This window comes from Hemicordylus capensis, chromosome 1 (assembly GCF_027244095.1).
Source record: "Hemicordylus capensis ecotype Gifberg chromosome 1, rHemCap1.1.pri, whole genome shotgun sequence".
NCBI lineage: Eukaryota > Metazoa > Chordata > Lepidosauria > Squamata > Cordylidae > Hemicordylus > Hemicordylus capensis.
Window position 1 is genome coordinate 35,893,869 of NC_069657.1, and position 26,023 is coordinate 35,919,891.

The 26,023-nt window shown below is 40.6% G+C and overlaps 1 protein-coding gene across 4 annotated transcripts in view; it reads left to right on the forward strand.

The window, feature by feature from the left end:
• The window catches only part of TTC7B (tetratricopeptide repeat domain 7B), a 174,228-nt gene that overhangs the window by 131,104 nt on the left and 17,101 nt on the right, over positions 1-26,023 (forward strand). For all 4 annotated transcript variants that reach the window (XM_053270534.1, XM_053270516.1, XM_053270524.1 and 1 more), the window contains one exon: positions 996-1,198. In XM_053270534.1, coding sequence (XP_053126509.1) covers positions 996-1,198 — 203 coding nt within the window. The remainder of the gene's footprint in view (positions 1-995; positions 1,199-26,023) is intronic.

Genomic DNA, 26,023 nt, shown 5'->3' on the forward strand with positions numbered 1-26,023 from the left:
CTGTAAAGAAAGGGTGGTGATGGTGGAGGAAGGGCTTCTTTCATAGAAATCTATGTCCTAACATCACCTTTGACATTTTATTATTAATTTGTGTGCTTCCATGTGGACAGGAAGCACACAAAAGAGAACAGGCCTAAAGGAGCTTACAATTTAACATTTTAGAGGGGAGACAACAGTGGAGAAGAGGCAAGGTTAAATGAGTAGAAGATGCATTTATTTCAGATACACAGACATAGACTTAGTTACAGCAGGGCATGCCAAATGCTTCTCTGAAAAGATGGGTTTGGGATGAAAAGGAAGTAGTAGGAGTAGCATTCGCTGTTGTTCAGAGCCAGCAAACAAGAGTTTGTGGATGTCTAGAGCCTACCCTTTTCCCAGGCAGCTTGGATATGCAAAGAAATATTGTCCTAATTAATGTTCATTTTATGTTCTAGGACTTTGGTTTTTAGAGAGAAACTCTGGGGCAAAGCATAGAACTGACCTTCAGCTTAAATTAGACACCAAAGCTACTGGTTCTATTTTTCTAGCTATGTGAAAGTGACTGGGTCACATACACCAAGCAAAAGGACTGGCTGGGCCTTTATGTGTCATAAGGATTAGTAGATTATATCCTATATTTAAAAGTGTCCTTGTAGAACAGAAAGAGTAGTGACTGGGAAGCTATTTTCCTTTAGCAAGAAATAGCACATGCAGCTTCATTGCTATCTTGCATCATATGTTCTAGTCCTGAGTCCTAGAGTTGAAATACTTGGTGCTCCTTTGCTCAATTAAGTCCTAGTCACTTTCCTTCCCAACTCCATATTTTATGCTCCCCATATTCACAGAACCTTTTGTTTTTAAGACATTAATGAAGAATATAAGGTTGCATCTAACTGAAAAGCAATCTGTGCCTAAGATAGTTTCCTTGAAGATCTGTGTACCAATGTAAGCAAGGGAGATAATATTAATTAGGGGAGAAAGCATGCATTTACCTTTCTTCTTGTTCCTTTATGCAGCTGAAGTATATATAGGAATTGGAAAACCTGCAGAAGCCACAGCATGTACTCAGGAAGCTGCTAACCTCTTTCCAATGTCTCACAATGTACTCTACATGAGAGGTCAAGTGGCAGAACTTCGGGGAAATATTGATGAAGCCAAACGTTGGTATGAAGAGGCCTTATCTATCAGCCCGACGCATGTGAAAAGTATGCAGAGATTGGTGAGTGCCACTTTATATGACATAATCCCTAAATATCCCTAATCAGAAATTAGTTAAGCAGTTGGGAATGACATATGATAAAATAAATATGACCAGTTCAATTAACTTGGAGGATTGGCCTTCAGCTGGTAGGTTGCTACCTGTAGTGGTGCTATGATCGCCTATTGGAGGCAGAAAAATAATGTAGGGGAAGGGGGGGGGGTCATGTAGCAGGTTGGAGTCAGATACAAGCAAAGCCCATTATCCATGGGGATTGCATTCTCCACTATGGCCGAGATAACGGAGCATTAAGTCAATGGGAATGGGGGGTTAGTTTTCCAGAGGCTGCAAAAAACCCCACCCCACCCCCAAAGATGAAAAATGGTGGAAATAAAGTGCCCTACTGTGCTTCACAGGTCTGCAGCTGTCCCGCAGTGCGCACACCCCCTCCAAAATCTGCCATTTTTTCATGGTTTGCAGAAAAAAAATTAAAAAACAAAAGATCCAAAAAATGGTTCCTTTCCTTAAAATGGGGCCACAAATGGCATCGGAAATTATTTCTGGCTACGCAGAAACCATGGATATGCAGAAATTAACCCTTTAAAACCCCTTTCCCCCGTGTACGCCAAGGTTGGGTTTCGATTACCCAACCGCGGATACACAGAACTATGGGTGTCAGGTCCGCGAATGATGAGGTTTGCCTGTAGATTGTGAGTCTAAAAAGGTTGAAGGTACAGGTATAAACTGTTTCTTGCAGGGGTTCCATTCCTCACCTACTACCACAAGTAATGAAACTATGAGTAACGAGGCATTTTGCCTATGGAAAACAGTGTTAGGTTCCTGGATTTTTTTTTTTTTAAGGTCAAAAAATGGCAAAAAAACAGCAACCCTGGAAGTAATTACTGTACTGTGCTTCACTACAGTACAGTAGTGTCCAGCAGTGTCCCCCAACCAGAATTGTCCCCAACACAAAAAAAATAACCAGGTTACTTTGCAGGAGAGCCACAAAATGGCTCAATTTCATACGCGAGTCTTAATCCTTTGTGTGCCGTTTCCCCCTGCAAATGCCAAGGTCAAGTGTCATTCACCTGACCACGGATACGTGGAACCGTAGATGATGGATCCGTTCATAACAATGTTTGCCTCTATTTTCCATTTCCGACTAATAAAGGTAGTTTTAAAACTCTATTATATCAAACACGTCAGTGTTGCCAAAAAAAATCACACAACAACAACAAATATTTATATACCGCTTTTCAACAAAAGTTTCCAAAGCAGTTTACATAGAGAAATAATAAATAAATAAAATGGATGCCTGTCCCCGAAGGGCTCACAATCTAAAAAGAAACATAAGATAGACATGAGCAGCAGTCACTGGAGGTACTGTGTTGGGGGTGGATAGGGCCAGTTACTCTCCCCCTGCTAAATAAAGAGAATCACCACATTAAAAAGTTGCCTCTTTGCCCAGTTAGCAGAGCAAAAAATGAAATGTTTTTCAGGAATATAGCTGTTGACATGACCATGCTAGTGTGTTTCTCCACATTTAATGACCGGGGGTGGGGGGTGTCAGTTTGTAAGAATATAACGAATGGGGATCATTTACTCAAGTGACCATGAGTGGCAGCCACCACACTTACAAGACAGCATGTGATGTAGGGCCCTTTTTGTATACAGCTAGTACAGACATATTATCAAACTACATCTCCCACCGCCACCACACACACACAAGCCAGGAGGGAAAGATTGCATGACTTGGGTCCCTAGTGGCTCCGTCACCTGTTGTTTCATATGTGTGTGCTCACACGTACACTTACCACCAGGTGTACTCAATCCCAAGGTAAGTAAATATGTGAAGTGGCTGATATTTGTACAAAATGTAAAGAACCAGCTTGGGGTGGTGTGTTAACAACTTGTGTTAAAATGCCTTGATAACTTATTTTGTACCTTGACAAATCATTTTATTACTTTGTCGCCATGTTTGCATTTTTTATTTGTTTTAAATTACTAGCTGAACTCTGATCTGTGCCATTAGGTTTATATTACAGGTTAATCTGTTCAATGTAAACTTGTTCTGCTCTGAAACCATTTTAATATACCTGTTCAAATTGTCCCTGCTGCATATAGAGCTCAGTGGAAGAGTTATAATCCCTGGATTGTACCCAACATTTTGATTCAAAAGTAGAAACTAATTTCTGTCTAGGACCCTATAAATTATTCAGAGAGGTTTTTCCTCATGCATCCCTGAGGGAGCACATTATGCAAAATTTCAGAAAAGAACATAGAATAGGAGAAGGTTTTGTTTTACCTTTCTGGCTTTTCAAGATAATTGAACACATTGACAAACACCAAAGGTGCTTCTTGTGAAGGAAGTAGGCAGTGAACAGAAAGCAGCACATTTATGTTCAAATAAAAGCCATATATTACTACTTCCTGGTTTTCCTGTTTGAATTCACTTGAAATAAATGGTCTGTACATAGGCATTACATTCACAGTAGAGGCTGCTTAGCACTTCATAAGGGATAGAGGTCCCTGTTCTCAACTGATAAGTGGTCCAGGATAACTTTCCCAGAGGCTGTGGACAATGGTTCATCTAACTGCTTATTTCTTTGCCTTAGGCGAAATAATCCATTGCTCCAAGTGCTCCTCTTCACTTGCCAGGGCCAACGTCTTTCCTCTCTCTCTCTCTCTCTCTCTCTCTCTCTCTCTCTCGCTCCTTTTTGGCCACTGCCACTGATTGCTGAATCCTGCACTAAACACATCCACATTTTTGGTTTACATATTTTTGACTTAACATATACCAATGAGCCTTTAGAACTGTGTTTTCTAAAGGTTGTATCTGTAACACGAGATTAATACATAGTGATGAGTAAGATAGCGATGGTACAACATTTGATCCAGTTCTTTAGGAACTCTTGTTCAAAAAGGCTGATTTGATCCAAGCCAGTCACACAGTTCTGATCAGTGCTCATAAATATCTCTGTAAGACATGATTCTTAAAGTAACATGTTCAGATTTAAACTAGACTATGAAGAAAAATACAATGCCAAACAATGTATTAATACAATAAAAAATAGGATATTTATTTTTAAAAACCCACTAAATTCAAATATATCATTCAGACCCCTTGGAAATATATTTTGTGTTTAATTGAGCCACTTAATTTCCTTTTATATTAAGATATTTGGCATATTTATTTCAGTACCGTCTTCCCTCGCCAACCGCAAGGGTTACGTTTGCCCAAAACCACGCAAAAAATTGACAAATTTGCAGTTGGCAAGACATAGGAGTCAGTGGGAACAGGGGCTTGGGGAACCGCAATCGTGAAAACACCTCAAAATCAAGGGGGGAAATGGTCAAAAATTCCTAAATATCACTAGGAGTTACCAAGAGGAATGAGCAGATTGAACCTCTGGAAAAATTTTGAAAACCCACCCCCCCTTACTCAAATGCACTTTAAATCACCAAAAATCAACAGAACACAAGAAATCTTAATGAAGAGCTTTCCTACCTGGCAGCCATGCAGATGGTCATGTTCCTGAGGAGGAGGGGTAGGAGGGATGGGGTAGAGTAGGGTGAGGTGCAATCAGAGGCAAGGGAACTGGGGGTGGAGTGGATGGGCTTGGGGAATTTATATGGTGAAGAGGGGGCACCAGCACCCCCCTCCTACTCTAGTGATAATGATGTGTCCACAGTTACAAGCAGTTGACAGCTGCTTCCCAAAGTGCCAGGCTCGCTTGAAGGAGTTCAGGTGGATTGGCTGTGCCATCTTCTTCCTGAGGACTGTTTGGACCTCTGTGTAGGGACAGAATCAGTTCATTCAGTCCTCACCTGAATATCAGGCTGCGCTCTATGAAAGAGTCCATGTCCACTGCCTCATCTGCCAGCTCTGAGACATGTTTGAGGAACCTGTTCCACTTTTCCAGGGTCAGCTTTGCTGTGGCCCTGCAGTTCTCCTCTTTTCCCTGATCACTGGATGATTTAATTAGGGCCTCCAGGTCTTGTTTGGTGAGCTCTTCAGTGTGTGTGACTCCGGTTGCTCAGCAGCTTCAGATAGCTGGATGTCATCAAATCCCTCGCCATCAAGTCACCTGGCAGAGCCACTATCCTCGCAACCTCTTCCGCCGCAGCTGGCACAGTACTGTTGCCTTTCACAGCCTCCTTCGCAGCTTCCTCCAGCAGGCATTCGGGCTGGTGCTCCTGACCTCATCCTTCACCTCCTTCGATGGTCAAAGCATGGACAATGTTGTAGCCCTTCCATGCTTCCTTGACAGTTAAGTCAGGGTTGCTGTCCATCAGGTCAGCAATGTGTTTGAAGTTGCGCCTGGTGTAATAGCTCTTGAAGGCTTGGATGATGCCTTGGTCCAGAGGCTGGATGGGTGGCATGGTGTTGGGAGGCATGAACACTGCTTCCACTTTGGGGTGGGCAAGCAGCACGTCCAGAGGATGCCCTGGGGCATTGCCCAACCCCAGCAGCACCCGGAAAGCGAGGTTCTTTTCAAGGTAGCTCTCCACCTCACGGAAAAAGCGGTCGAACCGGGGCATGAAGATAGTGCGCGTTACCCACTGGCAACACTGCCTCTGATGGCAGCCTTATTCTTCTTAATGGTGTGGATGGTCGCTTCATTTACCCCGAACAACCTTCCAATCGCAGTGTTGCTTTGGCCCTCCCTCAGACAGTCCAGGACTTTGATTTTGTCCTGCAGGGACATGACATGCTTTGGCCACTTGGCCACAGCACCTTCCTCTCCCTTTCTGGCATGCTTTGGACCCATTTTCTGATCTCTTTCTCTCTCTCCACTGCTTTCCCCCACCTCCACTTCTCTACCTCTCCCTAAAAAGAAGAAAGCACCCTTGAGCCTACAGAATACAGCACCCTTCTTCTCTCCCCAGTTTCACCCCACAGCACACGCAAAGAAAACACAACAGTAAAAACACAGCAACCTTCTCTCCCCATTCCCCCCCAACACATGCTGCACTGTGCAAAGTGCAGGTACATGTGTGCACACTTGCACGCACACACGCGCACACACACACATCTTTCCTCTGTCTTTCTCTTTCCTCTGCTCTTCTGCCTCTTTCTCTCCTCTGTGTCTCTCTCTTTCCTCCTCTCCAGCATCTCTCTCACTCCTCCGGCTTTCCCTCCACTCTTTCTCGCCTCTCACAAGCAAAAATTGTGACTCTCGCAAAACAAAATCCTGTGAGAAATCACGTATACTCGAGTCAGAGTTGGCAAGCCTGCTCACAATTTCGCAGTCGCAGATACTCAAAACCACAGTTGGGAAAACCGCGGTAGGCGAAGGATGACTGTATATCTTTGTTATTCCACCTTATCAACAGTGATGACTCTAAACCTGTGCCACTCCAAAATTTACTCCCATGTTCCTTATTTGGCATTGTATTTTTCCATATAATCTGGTTTCTATTTGGAGATGTTACTTTAAGAATCATTGCCTACAGAGGTATGTAATGACATTTATTATGACTAAATACTTATGTCAATAATTTTAAAGTAATTAATGCAGAAATCTGAACCTCTTGATGCAAAAAACACAGGTGCAATTTATATGTTTGTACTATTTCATTTTTATCACTCCTGTTTGGTAGTGGAATAGGTTTCTTTCTTTCACTATTAGAAGAATGTTATAGAAAGTAGCTTCTTCTCCACCAACTAGAAAGCAAGGTTGTAGCCACTGTTTGCTCAACATATAAACTGGGTGCAAATGTAACCCAAACTGTAGCTTGTTTAGAGGACTGCCAAGGGGCAGTATGTTTGTGCACCTGCATTCTCCCACAGTATCTTTGTAAGCAGAAGATATCAGGCAATGCATTATATTGGGTGTGGAGGGCTATATAGAGGAATTGGCAGCATTCCCCAGTCTTCTTCCCAAGGACAAAAGACATGATATTCCCTCTGCAGCTTTCCCATGCATACTCATGGCTACAATCCAAGTAGGAGTTATATGTGGTGGTCCTGTTCATGTATATGTGGTTTTACTAAATTTAGACACATGATACAAATAATGCTCCTTTCATCCACTCAAACAAATCTTGATGTGTTGCTGTTATTAGAAACAAATGGGTATTTTCTCTCCCAACTTTAGATTATGTTATACAGCTAAAACAAAGAATTACTCTACTGGATATTCCAACCTTAAGGATGTCAAGTGAATTGTAACTCGACTTGAAAAATGTTCAATATTAAATCTTGCTCCTGAGTATTACTCAAATTGTTGTTTGCACTCTGACAATCGGGGAAAGCGTTATTTCCAAATTGAGCCTTACAAATGGAACATGACTGAAACATCTAATCAATAAAAAGCATAGGTCTCTCAGAATTGCTGATTATCAAATGGAAGTATTTTTACTGCACTTTAATTTTCAATTAATTAGAATGAGGTGTGTCCCCCTCCCCCGCCTTGATAGATTATGCAAACTCACCATGGTTAGATGTGAGACCATAGATTATGAAGGGAAAGTAATACTCCTTTCTCATGACAAAATGTTTGAAATGGTCAGGATTGCTAGAACAAGAACTATTTTATTTTGAATTGGTTTGATTTACAGTATATCTCACCGTATCCCATGGGCTTAGAGCATCTTACAGCATTTTTTCTAAATGTTAATAGTCCTGTCCCCAAGGGGCTCCTAATCTGTAGTAATAATATAATATAATGGAAAACTCATAGTGCTTCAAGAAATCTTGGTACACCCAAAGGAGTCTGTTGTGTCTTGCCATATGGGGTGGAGACTGCCTTGGTGGGCCTAATGGATGGCCTGCAGTTAGATATCGGCAAGCATTAATGACAGTGACCCATGCCCTTGTTATCTCCCGCCTAGATTATTGTAACGCCCTCTATTTAGCATTACCTTTGAGGACAATCAGAAAGCTACAATGGGTCCAGAATGCAGTGGCTCGTTTACTTATGGGTGCCAGAAAATATGACAGGGTAACACCTCTCCTGCAGCCATTGCACTGGTTGCCTATTCGCTACCGAGTTCAATTTAAAGTCCTGGTTTTGACCTTCAAAGCCTTGCGGGGTTTGGCACCTGTTTACCTACAGACCCTCCTCACCCATCCAGTTACATCCCGTCCGGTCACATCTGCTCAGATGGCCCTTTTGTTGATCCCCGATTTCCGAGAGGTTTGGGTTGCTAGGACCAGTGAAAGGGCCTTCTCGGTTGCTGCCCCACTTCTCTGGAATTCCCTTCCCCTGCAGATTCGTTTAGCTCCTTCCTTGTCAATTTTTAAGTCTCTGTTGAAGACTTTTCTTTTTCGCCAGGCTTTTACCCTGTAGTTTACCTAATTTTTCCTCCTCCCTCTGTTAGTTACTTTAGTTTTATTTAGAATGTAATTTAAATGCTGTTTTGTTTTGCATGTTTTTGTACACCGCCCAGAGTCTTCAGAGTGGCGGTATATCAAGTGCTTCTAATAAATAAATAAATATTGCCGTAGGGAGTATGATCCTGCTGATCCTTTTGGATCTCTCAGCGGCTTTCGTTAGCATCGACCATGGTATTCTTCTGGATCGCCTGAGGGAGATGGGATCAGGTTACTACCTGTTCTACAGTGGTTCCGTTCCTACATCTTGAGTAAGATTCCAGAGGGTGCCACTTGGTGACTGTTGCTCTGCAGAGTGAAAGTTACTGTATAGAGTTCCACAAGGCTCCATACTGTCTCCAGTGCTCTTTAACATCTACATAAAAATGCTGGTAGAGATCATCAGGGGATTTGGTGCAGGGTATTATCGATAAGTTGATTAAACCCAAATCTATTACTCCATATCAACCTCATCATGAAATGACATAACTTCCCGAAATGTCTGCTTGGAGGTGGTAATGGGCTAGATGAGGGAAAAGAAACTGAAGTTGAATCCAAATAAGATAGAGGAACTGATTGTAGGGTGGGGGGACTTGAGAGATGGTTCAGATCTGCCTGTCCTGAATGGGGGTTACACTTGCCCTGAAAGATCAGGTACGTAGCTTGGGAGTGCTCCTGGATCCCAGACACTCTCTGGTTTTTCAAGTTGAGGCAGTGGCCAGGATCGCTTTTTATCAGCTTCGGCTGATACATCAGCTATGCTCATTTTTGGAGGTAAATAACCTTAAAACAATGGTACATATGCTGGTGACCTCCCAAGCTTGACTACTGTAAGCAGCCCTATGTGGGGCTTCCTTTGTACATAGTTTGGAAACTACCGTTGGTACCAGAGGCGTAACCAGTGGGGGGGCAGGCAGGGCACGTGCCCTAGGCGCCAGTTGCAGAGGGGCGCCAAGTGCCCGCTATGCCCCGCCCCACCCCAACCACCTCAGTTGATTTAAAAAAAAATTTTTTTAATCGCGCCCCCGCCGCCTTCTCTGAGTCCGGGACGGGGCACACTGCTCCATAAGCACTTACTTTTGCATTAATTTCAGGGAGCGTTTGCTGCCGGAAAGCGTCTATTCCTCTTTCTCTCCCTCACAGAGAGGAAGAGAAAGAGAAAATACACCCTTTCAGGCAGCAAGCCTGCCCTGAAATGAGACTGAAGAGCTCGCTCCGGCAATCTCTACCTCGAGGCCACACACCCTTTGCATGTGATATCATCATGTGACATATCACATGTAAAGGGGGTGTGGCCTAGAGCTCTAAAGAGTCCTGATACGTTCTGTGTATAGAAAGCTAGTTCTATGGCTTTGTTTGAAGATCCTTTGGTGACTTTCAGGTCAGTGTAACTCAAACTTATGCATGTTTCCCTGAGAATAAATTGCACTGACTACAATATAACTTACTCTAAAGTATGTATGAGATATCTGGCCTTGTATTTCTTGTCCTTTGTGTTATGTAGAATGAGATTCCTTAATATGCACAATATGGAAGCTAAAAACAATTTTCTGATCTATGGGCACAATGTTTGCAGAAGAATCTAGTTCTTAGGTAGTTGGGAAGTCCTAGTGCAAATTTGCCATGAGTGATTTCTTTGATTTTGAAAGAGTTTTCTTATTAAGATGAAGAATTCTGCAAAATATGTTTTCTACTTTGAACTGTAGATTAATCTGGATCAATTTTCACTCTGGCAATCTTATATGTTCCTGTTTTTCACTTGAGTTTTTCTATGTATTAGTATTAACAAAATTTTGTATTAGTATTACTAATGCTTTATGTATTAGTAATACTGATGTATTTAGTATTAACAAATTTTTTGTATGTTTGATAAATCATAGAAGAGAGTCATTATCCAGAAAACTCATCACATATGTTTTATATGTATGTATATGATAGTTTTCATGGTTATTTTAATTTGATCTTTTAATATGTTTTTATAGCTGTAAACTGCCTAGAGACTTTGGTAGTGGGTGGTATAAAAATATGTTAAATAAATAAAAAAAATGTATGGTTACTATTTGTATTTGGAGTCATTTGAACCATTAATGGCACAGTGGGGAAGCAACTAGAGAGCAGGAGGCTGTTGGTTTGACTCCCCACTGGTGTGTTTCCCAGGATATGGGAAACTCTTATATCGGGCAGCAGCGATATAGAAAGGTGCTGAAACACTGCACAGGAGATGGCGATGGTGAACCCCTCCTGTGTATTCTACCAAAGACAACCACGTGGCTTTGTGGTTGCCAGGAGTCAACAACACCGACTCAATGGCACAGACTTAACCTTTATGTTACAATACGTTTGCATCCTGGTTTTTGCTTGAGGTTCCTGTTTGTTGTTTACTTCTGGTCTTTTTGGGGACTCCAAAAAGTTTCTATTAGCTTCTATTCTTGGAGATATTTTGGACTCCCGATTTGAGGGCAACTGTGTGAAAACAGCTCTTCAATCAGGTGTGTTCTTTAAGTTATTTGGTGAATGGATCATGTTGGCTCACTGTAGCTAGTTGATTCTAGTTAGGAGGATAGGTGTGAGCGGGCTGGGAATGTCTTATGTAAGGAACAGCTCCTTTTGTGAGGATCTAAGATCTCATGTGTGATCATAAAACTGCTCAGGATTACCCAGTTAAATTTCAGGCCTTACCTATGCAAAATGGAAATTGCATTAAATTCTATTTAACTTGGTTCTAAGTCAGATTCATTATAAGGAAGGTGTTGTGGTACATAACCATTTGATATTCATGCAGTAATGAAGAGTGAAAATAATTGGCTGTATAAGTAGCGTTTGTCAGGTGCACAACTGACTTGTCCTAAGTCATGAGAATGCAGACTAAGCAGTCCCCTGGCCTGAGATTTTCCAGCATGTGATGGCTACTAGTGAGGGATCATTTTAGATTTAAAGACAGCACCTGTTATGTATTTTTCTGTTCTTTTCATTCTCTTCAACATTTATTCTCAACCCAAGGGAATTAGGCAAAGACCAAACAAAGCCCATAGTAGAAATGTGTTTATTGTTAATAAAATTGCCATCTCTGGCAGTTTTTAAAAAACACCTGAAAACCCATCTTCTCACCCAAGCTTTCCCAGCTTTTAAAAATTGTCTGTCTTTAATATACAGATACAGCCTTCTTCAGAAAGCAGGAATCACACCTATCAGCTATTCAGAGAGATACTGGAGACTGGATGTAGGCCTTACACTCGCTGATCAGCATGTTCATTGCATTCCAAATCCAGCATTGTGTATTAGTAACCCTCCTGCCGCCCCCACCCCCCAGCTGCTATCTGCCTTGATAGTGGTTAGAGTGCTGGACTAGGACCAGGGAGACCCGAGTTCAAATCCCCATCCAGCCATGAGACTTGCTGGGTGACTGTGGGTCAGTCACTTCTCTCTTAGCCTAACCTACTTCACAGGGTTGTTGTGAGGAGAAACTTAAGTATGTACACTGTTCTGGGCTTCTTGGAGGAAGAACGGGATATAAAAAATGTGAATGTTACTGATTGCTGGCAGATAGCAGCTGGGGGGTGGGGGCGGCAGGAGGGTTGCTAATACACACTGCTGGATTTGGAATGCAATGAACATGCTGATCAGGGAGTGTAAGGACTACATCCAGTCTCCAGTACCTCTCTGAATAGCTGATAGGTGTGATTCCTGCTTTCTGAAGAAGGCTGTATCTGTGCTGCTTCAGCAATTTGCATCAGTGAAAGCAAGTAAGGTGCAGTTATAATTTTCAGGTAGTGCCATAATTTTTTAATTAAAAGATTAATAAGCTTGACTTTTACTTTTTGAGCTGATATTATGGTGAAGTTATCTGAAAGATGGGTGCCAGATATTTGGGGGGGGGGGCAATTTCAGTGCTTGCCCTAGGCGCTGTTTTCCCTAGATACGCCTCTGGTTGGTACAGAATGCAGCAACTAGTTTGGTCTCTTGTTCAACATGAAGGGACCATATAACACTGATCCTGAAAGAACTGTGCTGGCTGCCAATTTTTCTGAGTGAAATGCAAAGTGCTGGTCATTATTTATTGGTTTATTTATTCAGTTTTTATACCACCGCATACAAAAAAGCCCCTGGGTGGTTCACAATCTAAAAACCATTAGAACAACAATTTAGAAATACAAATAAAAACTCAAATCCAAAGCTTTAAAACTATAAACTAAAAGTCTGGCTAAACAGGTATGTTTTCAGGTCCTTCTTAAAAACATTCAGAGAAGGGTCATTACCTATAAAGCCATGGCTTAGGTACAAGATACTTAAGAGAATCCTGCTGCCTATTAAGATCTTCTGGGGAGGCCTGGTTACAGTTGCCGCCGGTTCAACTCTGGGCCTTCTCTGTGGCTGCACCAGGCCTTTGGAATGCTCTCCCTGTCAAAATAAGAGCTTCCCCGTCTCTGATTGCTTTTAAAAAGTTCGTTAAGACGCATCTGTTTTCTCACCTGTTTTAATTAAAATTAATTTTAAAATGTTTAATTGTTTTTATCCTACTACTGCAAACTACTACAAATACTTATATACCATTTTCAACAAAAGTTTCCAAAGCAGTTTTCATAGAGAAATGACAGACAGACAGATAGATATCCTGTGAAATTAGTTTGGTTCGCTCTGTAATTTGTTTTTATTCTGTGAAAGTTGTAATTTTTTGAAATTTATATTGTCATTTAGATTGTGTACAATGCCTAAATATGTATGGATCAGGCAGTATATAAATATGGTAAATAAATAATAAATCTTCCAGAGTAGGAAGAACAATGATTCACTGGCAACAACCTCACAACTGACTTATTAGGTAATAATGATGGAGTTCGTGATGGAGCCCAAGAGGCAATTGGCCCGGCCATGGAGCCAACTCATGCTCTCCTTGGCTGATATATCAGAATTGTGATATATCAGCAAGTTGGATTAGCAGTTTAACTGCTGCTAAACAGTTAATGAAAGCATTTGCTGGGGCCAGGTTGTCTGGTTGGTTTAGTGATGGGTGTCTAATTGCCCTTCCACTCCAGCCCCCCCCCCCCCCCGTCATTAAATTGTAGCATCTGGAAAGGCTGATCAGCCTTCCACATAAAACGCTTTCCACGTCAAACGTGGATGTAAGAAGTACAATTTTTTTAAAAAATTATCTGTGTGGTGCCATTTCCCCACAATAAACACTGATGCTGCAGTCAGAAAAGGAACATAGGGAACTGCCTTATACAGAGTCAGACCATCTAGCTCAGTATACTGACTGGTAGTGGCTCTCCAAGGTGTCAGAGGAGTGTGCCCTGGCCCTTCCAGGAGATGCAACAGAGTGAACTTGGGCCCGTTTGCATAAAGATGCTCAACCACTGAGCTATGCCTCCCTCCCCTAAGGGGGGGAATATCTCACATTGCTCACATGTCGTCACCCATCCATTTGCAAACCAGGGCATATCCTGCTTAGTAAAGGGAACAGTTCATGCTCCCTGCCACAAGACCAGCTCTCCACTCCAAGATGCCCAGTTTATGGTAGGGACATCTGGCCACTTTATTGCATGTGTGGTTGGCATCGCCATGTGAATAACTCAAAATTTAACCTCTGGTTACTCTTTATAATGAAGTTTAAAAAATAAAGTGTGAATTTGCTCTGAATCTTACCAACTTAGCTCTAGTGTTTCTCTGTATAAAATCCTAATTTATGTATATGATGTATATCAACCTTTTGCAAAGGAGAGGGAAGAAGTAGATGGAAGGCAATCCCAAAAGATACAAGGTGATAAATAAGAGCAATAGTTTAAAAAATGCCTACATTGTATATATAACTTATATGCCTGCATGTAAGTTATGAGTGCATCTGGGGAGTATACCATTTGAAACAGAGGGGAGCAGCAAGCAAAACTGTTAATAATGAGCATGGTTTAATGAGCTCTTGCAGTTCCCATTCAGGATGTACCTATTAACTCAGATGCAGAAAATAATGATCTAAAATTGTGTTTTATCTGCTTATAATGCTCAGTTATAATGTAATATAAAAGAAGGTATTTGGGTTTCTATATCTGTGTGGCTTGTATTTACTTTGTAGCAGGTGTGTCAACATGAGCAATTGGATTTTTTAACAAGCGTTATTGTCCCATGCTCTTTTCCTGTCCACTACAAAAGTGATGGTGTTTTGCTTTTTAATGTTCTTATTGGGAAGACTAGCATTGAAATTAAGGATGTGCATGAGCCGGTCCGGTGCCTCTTTTGGGAAGCGCTGACGGTTCAATTGAGTGGTGGGTGGTTCCCTTAAGAAGAAGGTGAACAGGTCCTTGCCCGCTCTGCTGCTGCTCCACCACTTTTCTGGGCGCAGCGCCTGCTCTAGCAAAGGCTGCACGCACGCCGCTGTGGCACTGTTCCTTGCAGCCTGTGCATGCTGCATCGGCACAAACGTGGCCCCCACCCTTGCCGAGACCATGCGTGCAGGCTGCAGGGAACAACGCCGCAGCCATATGTGGCCTTTGCTAGAGTGAGTGCCCCACCTGGAAAAGCAGTGGGGTGGCAGCAGAGCAGCTAAGGACCTGCTTACCTCCTCCTTAAGGGAATCGCTCCCTGCCCCACCCACACCTGCACGAACAGCTCTAATTGAAATTGGAAGGAACAATGACATACCTTTCAATTTTATATTGGAATATAAAATTCTGATGTTTTAAAAGGGGAATGGATGGAGATATATACACACATACACGTGTGTGTGTGTGTGTGTGTGTGTGTGTGTGTGTGTGTGTGTGTGTAATATTTAATAGAACAACATAATAGTCTAATATGTCTAGTTAGTCTGATAGTTAGTCTAATAGTCTAACCTATGAATTAGGTTAGTCTAACCTATGAGGTTAGTCTAACCTATAACAGTCTAACCTATGAATTTCTCTCTCTGAGGTTTTGCTATAGAATAATACTGTGTACATTTTATAATTTTATAAGATTGCTCTGAGGCTTGCTACAAACATGAAGACTTATTAGAAATCTAACACCTAACGATATAAAATTTCGTCCTAATACTGAACATGTATCTCAAAAGCCAGAAACATGGAGTCAAAACATGTATCTGTGTTAAAATCACTTCCACCTCAGCATACTTGCTGAAAATGTAATAAATGATTTTGAGATACCAAAATGCTCATCATACATAGTCAATCAATAACTTTATTACGGCTTTTGACAGCATAAAGTAAGAAAACATAACATTGGCAGCTGTTGAAGGCTATTAAAATCAAGGGAATATAAACAGTGAGAGAGCTATCACATTGCTAAATGGTTAGAACCAATAAGGTTTATAAAGACTGTATTACAGTCTTTGACCATTGTAAAGCACCCAGAGCACAGGAACTTGTAAGCACCGTGAATCAGCAGTTACAGTATCACACTATAGGAGGCTAAAAGGTTTTACAAATTAAGAGGTTTGAATTGTATGGGTTAAAACTGTTAAAATTGTGGGATAGCTAAAATCTATAAGTAAAAGGCTATATAGGGTTAAAAAAATTACGATAGAATTAAAATTGAAAACTATAAAATAGTAAACGGTCCATAGATTATATGAATATGAAGAAGAATATGGTGAATATTTATATACCACTTTTCAACAGAAGTTCCCGATGCGGTTTACATAGATATAAATAAAGGTGGGGCTCTGTGCTGCATCCGGTCTAGTTAGCATTTACTGGTAGTCAGATTCTGGCAGATTTTGCACGCAGCTGCACAGAGCAACGTCGTATGTTGTAGAGTTGTATGTTGCAGAGAGTAATAGGAAGGTGTAGAACTGATCAGGGCTTCCAGCTAACCTAGTTGTTTGGGAGAATGAGGGTATTGTGGGAGGCTCTATAAAATGGGCAATGAAAAAGGATATACTCTGTGGTTTCGACTTGCCTGGTGTTGCATAGGCACAGGCGTTCTGAGAAGGGAACACGTAGTCAGATAGATTGTGAGCCCTTTAGGGGTCTTATTTGTTTGTTGTTTTATCTTATTTTCTTTGTTATTTTCTTATTTGTTTGTTATTTCTCTGTGTAAACCACCCTGAGCCATTTTTGGAAGGGTGGTATAGAAATCGAATGAATGAATGAATCTACATGTGTTTTCATAACATTTTCTCCATAGACAAAGAAGCATACATCATTCTCAAACTTATCATACTTGCAAACAAGTAGAGAGTCAGAATCATCTCAAGAGTCCATCAGCATCTGCCTGAATTAACTTGGATTCCCTAAATAACAAACTGTGGGATACTTATTTAAAATTAAACAGGGATTGAAAGTGGGCTATGTAGAAGTGAGGGGATTACTGAGAGGACAGTGTGCATTGTGTAACATTTTAAATTAGTAATGCCCTGAGAGATTGGGAGAAAAGTTGGCATTGTTGATCATGTCTTATATTCTTCTCACTATTGGCAGAGTGCAGATAATTCCATTAAGTAGTGTTGTTAAAGTCCAGTGGGAAATGTTACTGAAACAAAGTTCTCATCTTGTAAGAAAGCAGGATTTTTTAAACAGTCCTTTGAAGTTGAGGTGGTGGGTTCAGCATGAGCTGCCATTTATTGTCCTTTTCTGGTGTTATCTTTGGAAAAGGTACTTTCTCCTCCATGGCTTCTCAGCTTTTTTGTCACTTAAACGGAAGCAGTTGTGATTTGGTCTGCTCCTCTTTGTGATATGAAAGTATAATTGACAATGGTTAAGTGATGCTCAAGCTGGGACAACAACTTCACAAATCATGTTCTTGTTCTACTTGTATAGAACTAATTGGATAATTTCCATCCAGATGTATGATGTCATTGCAATTTGTTCTCACGGCATATCAGTTTAAAGTGGTGGTGCAGTGTTGATGTCCTTTTGGTGAAAGTGGAAGTACACTTCTTACTTAACTTGCCGTGTGTGTTGCCTTTTTAAAATGTTTTTAAAATTGTGCACATCAAATAGCAAGGAACTGCATCTGAGAGAAGGAACAGCTATAAGAAAGCCAGCTTATTTCATCTAAAACAATTAGATGTTGGATTATTACCACTCAGGTTATTGCTAATGCAGTTTACATTTAAACGCAAAGAGTTTGTATTTGCTCTCCAATTTAATTTTGTAATATATCAGAGGGCAGTGCGCCAGCAGCGGCTTGGGCTACAGCAGCAGTCATCCCGAAGGCAGCATAGAGAGAAACTTGCGAGCAATGCCAGCTGTTGTTTTTGCACACATGCACCACACCATCTCCAAATGCAGGCTACTGTAGCAGAGCAATGTCTTCTCCGCAGTTCAGAGCCAACAATACTTCTGAGCACTGCCACCCTGTACAAGCAAGGGAAGGGAGTGACAACAGCTCCCGCCATTTTTGAAAAGCTACTTGGCTATCTTCATTGCTTGTCCCCGTGTTGCCTTGGCACCATGGACACTGCCGCTACCCATGCACTGCTGCTTCTCGGCTTACTGGGGCTGAATGTGGCTCCTTCGATTTGTGGCGGTGGCTTCAGCTTGGCGGGAAAGTTCCAGAGGGGTTGCCCAGTCATCTGTCACTGTGAGCTAGACAGGATGCTCCAGAGGGTGGACTACTTGGACCTTGGCCTCAAAGGCATGCCTGCAAACCTCACCTCCTTCCTGGCCTGAGATAATGCCTTTGTCATGAACCCTGCTGCTTGCTGTTTGTGCAAGTTGAGTATTCTGCTTTGTAAACCACTTCCCCTCAACAAGAGTGTTTGTTCGTTTGTTCGATTTCTATACCACCCTTCCAAAAATGCCTCCGGGCGGTTTACACAGAGAAATAATAAATAAATAAGATGGATGGATTCCTGTCCCCAAAGGGCTCACAATCTAAAAGAAAAATAAGACAGACACCAGCAACAGTCACTGGAGGTCCTGTGCTGCGGGTGGATAGGGTCCTTTACTCGAAACATGTTGGGATCTACTCTTTAATAAACAGCTACTGAACTGGGTTTTTTTAACCAGTTGTAAGCCACTATGAGATGCTTGTGTTTGGCGATATAGAAATGTGCTAAATAAATGAAATAAATCATGCTTGTTGTTCAGGTCAATAGAATAGTAGTTTCATGCATTGCCTAACTTGTCATTTTAATTTCAATGGGACTACTTCGAGTAAGTTTCCTCACTATGTCAGCCAATGTCTGGGGTGAGATATTCCTGCTTGCATAGCTGCATTTTAGCTTTTATTAAACTCCAGTAAAAAAATTCCCATGGTTCTCTGCAATAAAAGTGGATTAATTCCACCAAATTTTGTCTAATCCAGTGTGCCCCATCTTCCTGGCAGCTGAAAATCCAAAATAAAAATTGTTCTAAATTGCAAAACTCAAGAACCAAATCATAGTAAAAACACCCACAGATTAACTCTCAGGAGCTAATTGGAAAAGATTTATTTTACAGAACTCTTTTAAAAATCTAATAGGAGATTCCTCTGTGGATGATTACATGATTAGACCTATCTATTTTAGATGCATCAGTCGAACCTAGGATAATGGGAAAGCTTAAACCCTTAATAGCTCTGACATCAATTAACATGAAAAGAATTGAACGGTGATTAGCATGTATGATTTTGTTAAATGGCTAATTCAGTACTAAAGAACCTGCCATCCACTTTAGCCTATTCTCTGTTAGTTGCAGATACCCTGATTTCATATAAAGTGAAACGGTTATGATGGCAGAGGTTTTGCTCATATGTCTAAAAAGAGGTAACATGGAACTCCTCAGTCACTGAACATTTTTTAAAAGCCCCAAAATATTTGTGTCTTTGTGAAAGTTAAGCTAGTTCCAGGTAACCCCGCTGCCACGACTCAGACTCTTTTTGAAAAGTCTGAGACTAATTTCACAGTCTTATAAAGAACTTGTGACAAAGCTTGCTCTTTGTTAAATTTCTCCAGTATGATATGCTGCTCTGTAGTGTGGTGTGGCACTTCTGGTTAATGTGAGAGAGGAAAGAAAATGTTCTTGAACATAGGTAACGTTAAAACAACTAGTTTTATTGTACCAAACCATTCTCAGTTGAAGTGGAAAAAGTACTTAAAAGCGTAATGGTTTCAGGTATTAAATATAAAGTCATAGGAATATAGGAAGCTGCCATATACTGAGTCAGACCATTGGTCTATCTAGCTCAATATTGTCTTCACAGACTGAAAGCTGTGCAAGGTTGCAGGCAGGAATCTCTCTCAGCCCTATTTTGGAGAAGACGGGGAGGGTACATGAAACCTGCTCTTTCCGGCGCGGCTCTATCTCCTGAGGGGAATATCTTTCAGTGCTCACACTTCTAGTTCCTCATTCATATGCAACCAGGGCAGACGGGGACAGGTCATGGTTGCTACCACAAGACCAGCTCTCCTCTCCTGTCATAGGTCATAAAAAGTCAATGAGCCCCTGGTGGCGCAGTGGTAAAACTGCCACCCTGTAACCAGAAGGTTACAAGTTCGATCCTGACCAGGGGCTCAAGGTTGACTCAGCCTTCCATCCTTCCGAGGTCGGTAAAATGAGTACCCAGAATGTTGGGGGGCAATATGCTAAATCATTGTAAACCACTTAGAGAGCTTCCAGCTATAGAGCGGTATATAAATGTAAGTGCTATTGCTATTGCTATTGCTATAAGCATCATTAAAAGTCATAAATGTAATGGTTTCAGGTATTCTAGCACAACTCTTATAAGCGTAGTGGTTTCAGCATAAACATATACCAGTGCTGATGTTTTTGAGATGTAACCTATAGTTAATATTACTTCTAGGTGACATTTCTCCTTTTAGGGTTGGGATCCTTGCTTGGTTACTTTGCTTTAGACTTGCCTCCCAGCTGAGGACTCCCAGGTCTTCCCCTGAACAGGAATTTGAGCTTTCCTTTAGAGTGCAAACCTTCCTCTGCCTTGAGCCAAAACCCACACTTCTCACTTCCTCAGAGAAGTCCCGTTCTTGTTCAGTCTAATTTTTACTTCCCAAGCCTCTAGACACCCTCTCACCATTCTCTTATTTTTTTAATTTATTTAAAATATTTCTATACCACTCAAAACTTGCGTCTCTGGACGGTTTACAATGTAAATCATTTAAAACATCAAATTTTAACAGGCAGCCAACTGACAACTCGAACTGCTTTTCTTCTGCCTAACAGTTTTTCTTCTGGCATTCTAAACAGGGTTTCTCAACATGCCTGCAGGGGTCCCACTGCTGCTGCTCCTTTCTGTCAACCCAACTCTTTCATTCCTGCACATACAGTTGGCCTCACTATCCATGGGGGTTCCGTTCTCGGCTACAACTGCGGATAATTTCTCCAGTATGATATGAAACCGCAGATAAGGAGACCTTAAGTCACTGGGAATTGGGGGTTAAGTTCCTGGAGGTCAAGGAAGGGCCAAAAAAGCAATTTAAAAAGCAGAAATAAGTGAACTAAAGCTCACTGCCATGGTCTCCAGGTGTCCAGCAATGCCCCTCAAACCCCCGAATTCAGCTGTTTCCCCACAAAATGGCTTCTTTCAGCAAAATATTCACTCAGGCTTTTAACTAATTAAATGTTTTAACAGTTTTAACATCACTTTAATATGTTTTAAATTTTTAAATTGTTGTAATGTTTTAACTTTTACTATACCACTTATTTTGTTTTAAGTACTGTTTTAAGTTTTCTGTTGTCATTTATTTTAACTGTTTGAACTTTTTGTTTGTTTTTCTTCTTGTAAACTGCCCAGAGATGAGAGTTTTGGGCAGTATAGAAATATGTTAAATAAATAAAATGAATAAATAAATGGTGGCTGAAAGATCATTTCTGACCACCTAGGTTAGGCAAATTTTAACTATTTTTGTATCCGTGAATAGGGGTCAGGTCTCCATTGCCCAACTGCAGATACGCAAAACAACAGGTCCTGGGACTATGAATAATGAGGGCCACCTGTACTTACATTTTATTGCAATAACAGTTTACATTTCTATAACCATAACTTTTAAACTACGTATAAATAACACCTGTAAATAAACAATCCTGGCAGAAATACAAAATGACACAGTCTTTATTCAAATTTCCCCACCCCAGAATTAGGTTTCTAAAAGCGTGCCTCAAGATGATATTGCATCATTTTTAACAAATGCTGAGACTCCAGTCTTACCAAATGTCCTAGTTGTGAGGTTGCTTCTGACAAGTCCTATTCTGTGTACTTTCATGCATGTGTCGTATTTAGTATGGTCAGGAAGGCATTCTCAGTCAGAGGTCTTGTTAAAAAGTTTAGCTCACTGGAAACTTCTGCAAGGTCGGGAGAGAAAGCGCTGCACTGCCACTGTCCATTTCTCACTACAACACATCTCACAAACAAAACAAACCACAATTCAAGGAAGGAAGGTACCCAAGTTCTTTGTCAGTCTGAGATCCAGTGAAACCAGATTGTTATAGCAGCAATAGCACAGCATATTGTACTCAGTGTTGAGAAAATAAAGTCATAAAATCAAACCTTCCTTGATTCCTTCCTCCTCCTGATGTATCCTCTTCAAGAGAGGCACAGTATAAGGGCTCTCTCTGCTTCCCAGTCGCTTTTGAATACATTTTGAATTTGAAATTCTCTCTGTGTTCCCCCTCCCTCCCTGCAACCAATGGGAGCACAGTTGTCCATGACAACACTTGATTTGGATGGTAACAAGTCAACCAAGAAGCAATGAGATTGCAACCCATGCCAGAAAACCATTCAGCAAAGGAAAAATAGTCTTCCAAAATAGCACTCAAAACATTTCAATCGAAATGGGGTTGTTCCTCTCCAAGCTCAAAACAGGTGATTTATTTAAAGGGTGTTCTGGTTCAAGCTTGAAATACTTGAAACTGCCCATTCGGATTTGAAACATTTCACCCTCAAAACATTCTGCACATCACTAGTGCAAAGATGATGAGGCATGTATTCTAATGTGCTCTTGTCAATTCATCTCCTCAGGAAGCCACTCACTGCATTCTGTACTAGCTGCAGTTTCCATGTAGTCATTCAGAGCAGATCCATTTTGTCAGATATTTTTCAGCTTAGATCAGTTCAGTGCATTGGACTAATTGTAGACCTGTTGCGTTTATGAGCTCTGGATTTAATTAGTATATTACTTTGTAGATAGAGCTGCCAAATCACACAAGAATAAAGCAATATGGTACCTGCAATGTAACACCTATTACAGGTTGTTTTTCTTGCCGGTGCCTGTTCCTTTTTGCTTGTGGGAAGCTTCCAATATTTTGTAATTGTGTTGCTTTGTAATGTATTTTTTTAAGCTTGATTTTTTAGGGGGTTATAGATTCTTTGGTGTAGCTAATAGATATGAAAAGAGTACAAATGACAACAGCTATGACTTTGATTAGGCTTATATGGGATAATGTTTTTGTTGTGAAAAATGCTGCTTTGAAATTTTATATTCACTTAACAAACAGGAAAGATACTTCCGTAGCTATGAAGCCACTTGTCTCTGTTGCTTCTTCCCTCTGCTGAAGGATCTTGCTTACGAATGATATAGAAATATAGATTGTAAAGAAAAATCTCTGGCGGAGGGGAAGCAACATTACTCCCCCCCCCAAAAAAGGTAATGTAGTTTAACTAAAATGTATATTATGTCTGTTCAGTTAATATAGTACCTCTCAAAGCTAAGCTCAGTTAGATGAGTGGCTTTCCTATTTAAGGTTTCTTTAAATGATTTAATGTTATATTGTATATTAATGAAGAATTGATCTGTCTATTTTGCCATAACATTAGGAATTAAAATGTGAAGCTGAATGAGATTAGGCTATCATCTTGTTGCCTGCCATGAACCTTAAAGATTGAGTAAGCTACACGAGTATATTAATGAAAATAAGTTGAAAGTATACTTTCCTTTGTTACTGACCTATACCTGTGGAGGTATTTTCCTTTTACTCTTTCCCTCTATAATATTTGCATAGCCCTGTAAAAACCTCACTGCATCTTGCTTACATCTGATATACTAAAGTAATCCTTGCAATATCATTCACGAGCCACTGTGTCAGAGTAGCAGGGCACAATACTTAGCTTGTTTACATGCTTTAAGTGATACTGCTCAGGACACATTAGTAAAGAGAATGGTGACAAGGAATAGGGCCTTTTATTTGGTGGCATCTGATCTGTTGAATTGGCTCCCTACAGATACTCACCAGGCAAGCTCCCTGATGACCTTTCCAAAGAGTATTCTCTTTTGGCTTCTTGTTTTAGATTAATTGTAAGATTTTTTTTTAACGTGTTTGGTTTTTATATTGATTTTAAGTGTAATTATTATTTGTATTAGTAGTAGTTATCCTGTAGTTTTTTAGATCGGGGCTTGACAAATTCCAGTTGTCAGGAAGTCATGGTGCCTGGACAAGGATCTGAGGCTCAATCCGGGACATCTCCAAGAAAGGCCACTGTCTGAAGCACTGGAGAGTTGCTGTCACTCCCTGCTGGTAGTCCTGAGCTAGATGAATCAATGGTCTGATTCACTCCAAGGAAGCATTATATGTTTAGCCCTTCATGGTCTCCTTTTAAAACAAAAATTGAAAAAACTAGAATACCCATGGTACACCACATGGCATAAAACACATGGCAAGAATGCATATTTAGAATGCGTTAAGAGATCCAGCATATGCATATGCCATTAAGAAATGCCTTTCAGGATCAGACCAAAGTTCACTTAGTGCAGTCTTCTTTGCAGCTAACAGGCACTAGTTGGTCCACTGGAAATTTACTGGCCTACCTTTTGCCCACTATTGGCTTATATTGCAGTATTATTTCACAAAGCATGACATCCGGTATATACAATTTGAGATTGGCTGACCACATCTTTTGAAAGAGATCCTCTTTACATCATTGTCAGGGCTTGTCTAGAGAATTAATGAATTGGTTAGGGAAGCTGTGCTGACAAAGAGTGGGAATGCTAAATGGAAGTTTCCATGCCCCGAAGTCACTTTTCTTCATCTAAAATATTTGAACTGGAAGATAGGTTCTTGTATGGAACTATGTACTTCTTGTCAGATATGAACGCTGAATAAAACAAGCCATTACCAAACTACCAACTTTAAAGCAGTACAAAGAAAGGCCATGTTAGCACTTCAAATGAATTAAAAGCTTAAACTGAGCATCAAGTCATTCTCTTTGGGAGATGCAGAAAGCATAATGTTGGGAAAGCCCGCGAGGTGTGTGCTTATTCCTTTACACTTTTGCTTTGGGGGGAAATGTCTTTTGCATGTAGCTAGTTAATAATGGAACAGGAGCCCTAAGTATATACACATTAGGCCTGACTTTCTGAGTAGTATTGGTTTCTTAGCAAATAGTTCATATGAATTCTGCCACAGATCTAGTCTGGTAATATATAAGATTTTCCATAAGTAACTCTTATAGAGCTCTGTGGCATCTATGCTTGAAGATTGTAATCTTAAAGCATAGAAGCCACAGGCATTAGTTATAGGGAGGTAGTTACATGCAACTTGCAGTAGCCCTCTTGGAATTTTGAGTATCAACTTCTGGGTGGTTGTTGCTTTTTTTAAAAAGAAAATCAATCTCAACTTTTATAGTGATAGGGAAGTGTTTGCAGAATTGAAGGCAAAAATTTCTCCCATGGTTCTTGGTGCTGAACATGCTGCACACCTTCACGCTAGTACTTTGAATACTTTAAAAAAAACTCATTTGGATTGGTTTGGAGGTTTTTTTGTTTTTTTTTAAGGTAGTAGTACTAAGAATTAGTTGAAGCATTAGTCAGTCTATTGGCAATTGGCGCCCTTGTGTAATCATCCTACTTTAATTGCTATGAATCACAAGTCCATCATCTTGTCACCAAATAAATAGAAATGGAAAAGAATGTGATGCCTCTTCACATTACTTTTCTGTACAACTCGCATTATGGAAATCTTTACAAGTTTAAACTGCAGTGTAGAGAGACTAATAATGGAAACATCAGCAAAATGGCTACCCAGAATTGCAGAGGGGAAGGCTCTGATGTAGTTGATAGCATGTGGGAGGCTGCGGTACATATCCCTGCTTACTGATTAAGTTCACTGGGTGACCCTGGAACTTAATGGGTAAGCAGAGATGTGGATAAGTTACTCGGAGATGAATAAGAAGAGTTGTAAGATTCTTTATACACTGAAGATGGTTCTAGAGTAGTGAACAGCAAGACAGATACTTTGTGGATTCTGAATGGTCCTTAACAAATGTTTGTTCAATGCATTTTCCTTATTCTCAAAGCTAATTTATCTAAAGGCTTGCATAAGGATTATCTTGTCGAATGATGCATTTTTCATCTGAAAGTATAGCAAAAAACCCACTCTCCACAGAACGTATATTTTTGAATATTTCCATAACTGTGTAAGAAGTGGTTTATAGATACATACAGATTGGAAGGCCAATTCCATGCTTGGAATCATTAGGAAGGGGATTCAAAATAAAACTGCTAATATTACAGTGCCCTTATACAAATCGATGGTGCAGCCATATTTGGAAGTACTATGTACAGATCTGGTCACCATATCTTAAGAAGGACATTATAGAACTGGAGAAGGTACAGAAAAGGGCAACCGAGATGAGCATCTGGGAATTTTTGGCTTGGAAAAGAAGTG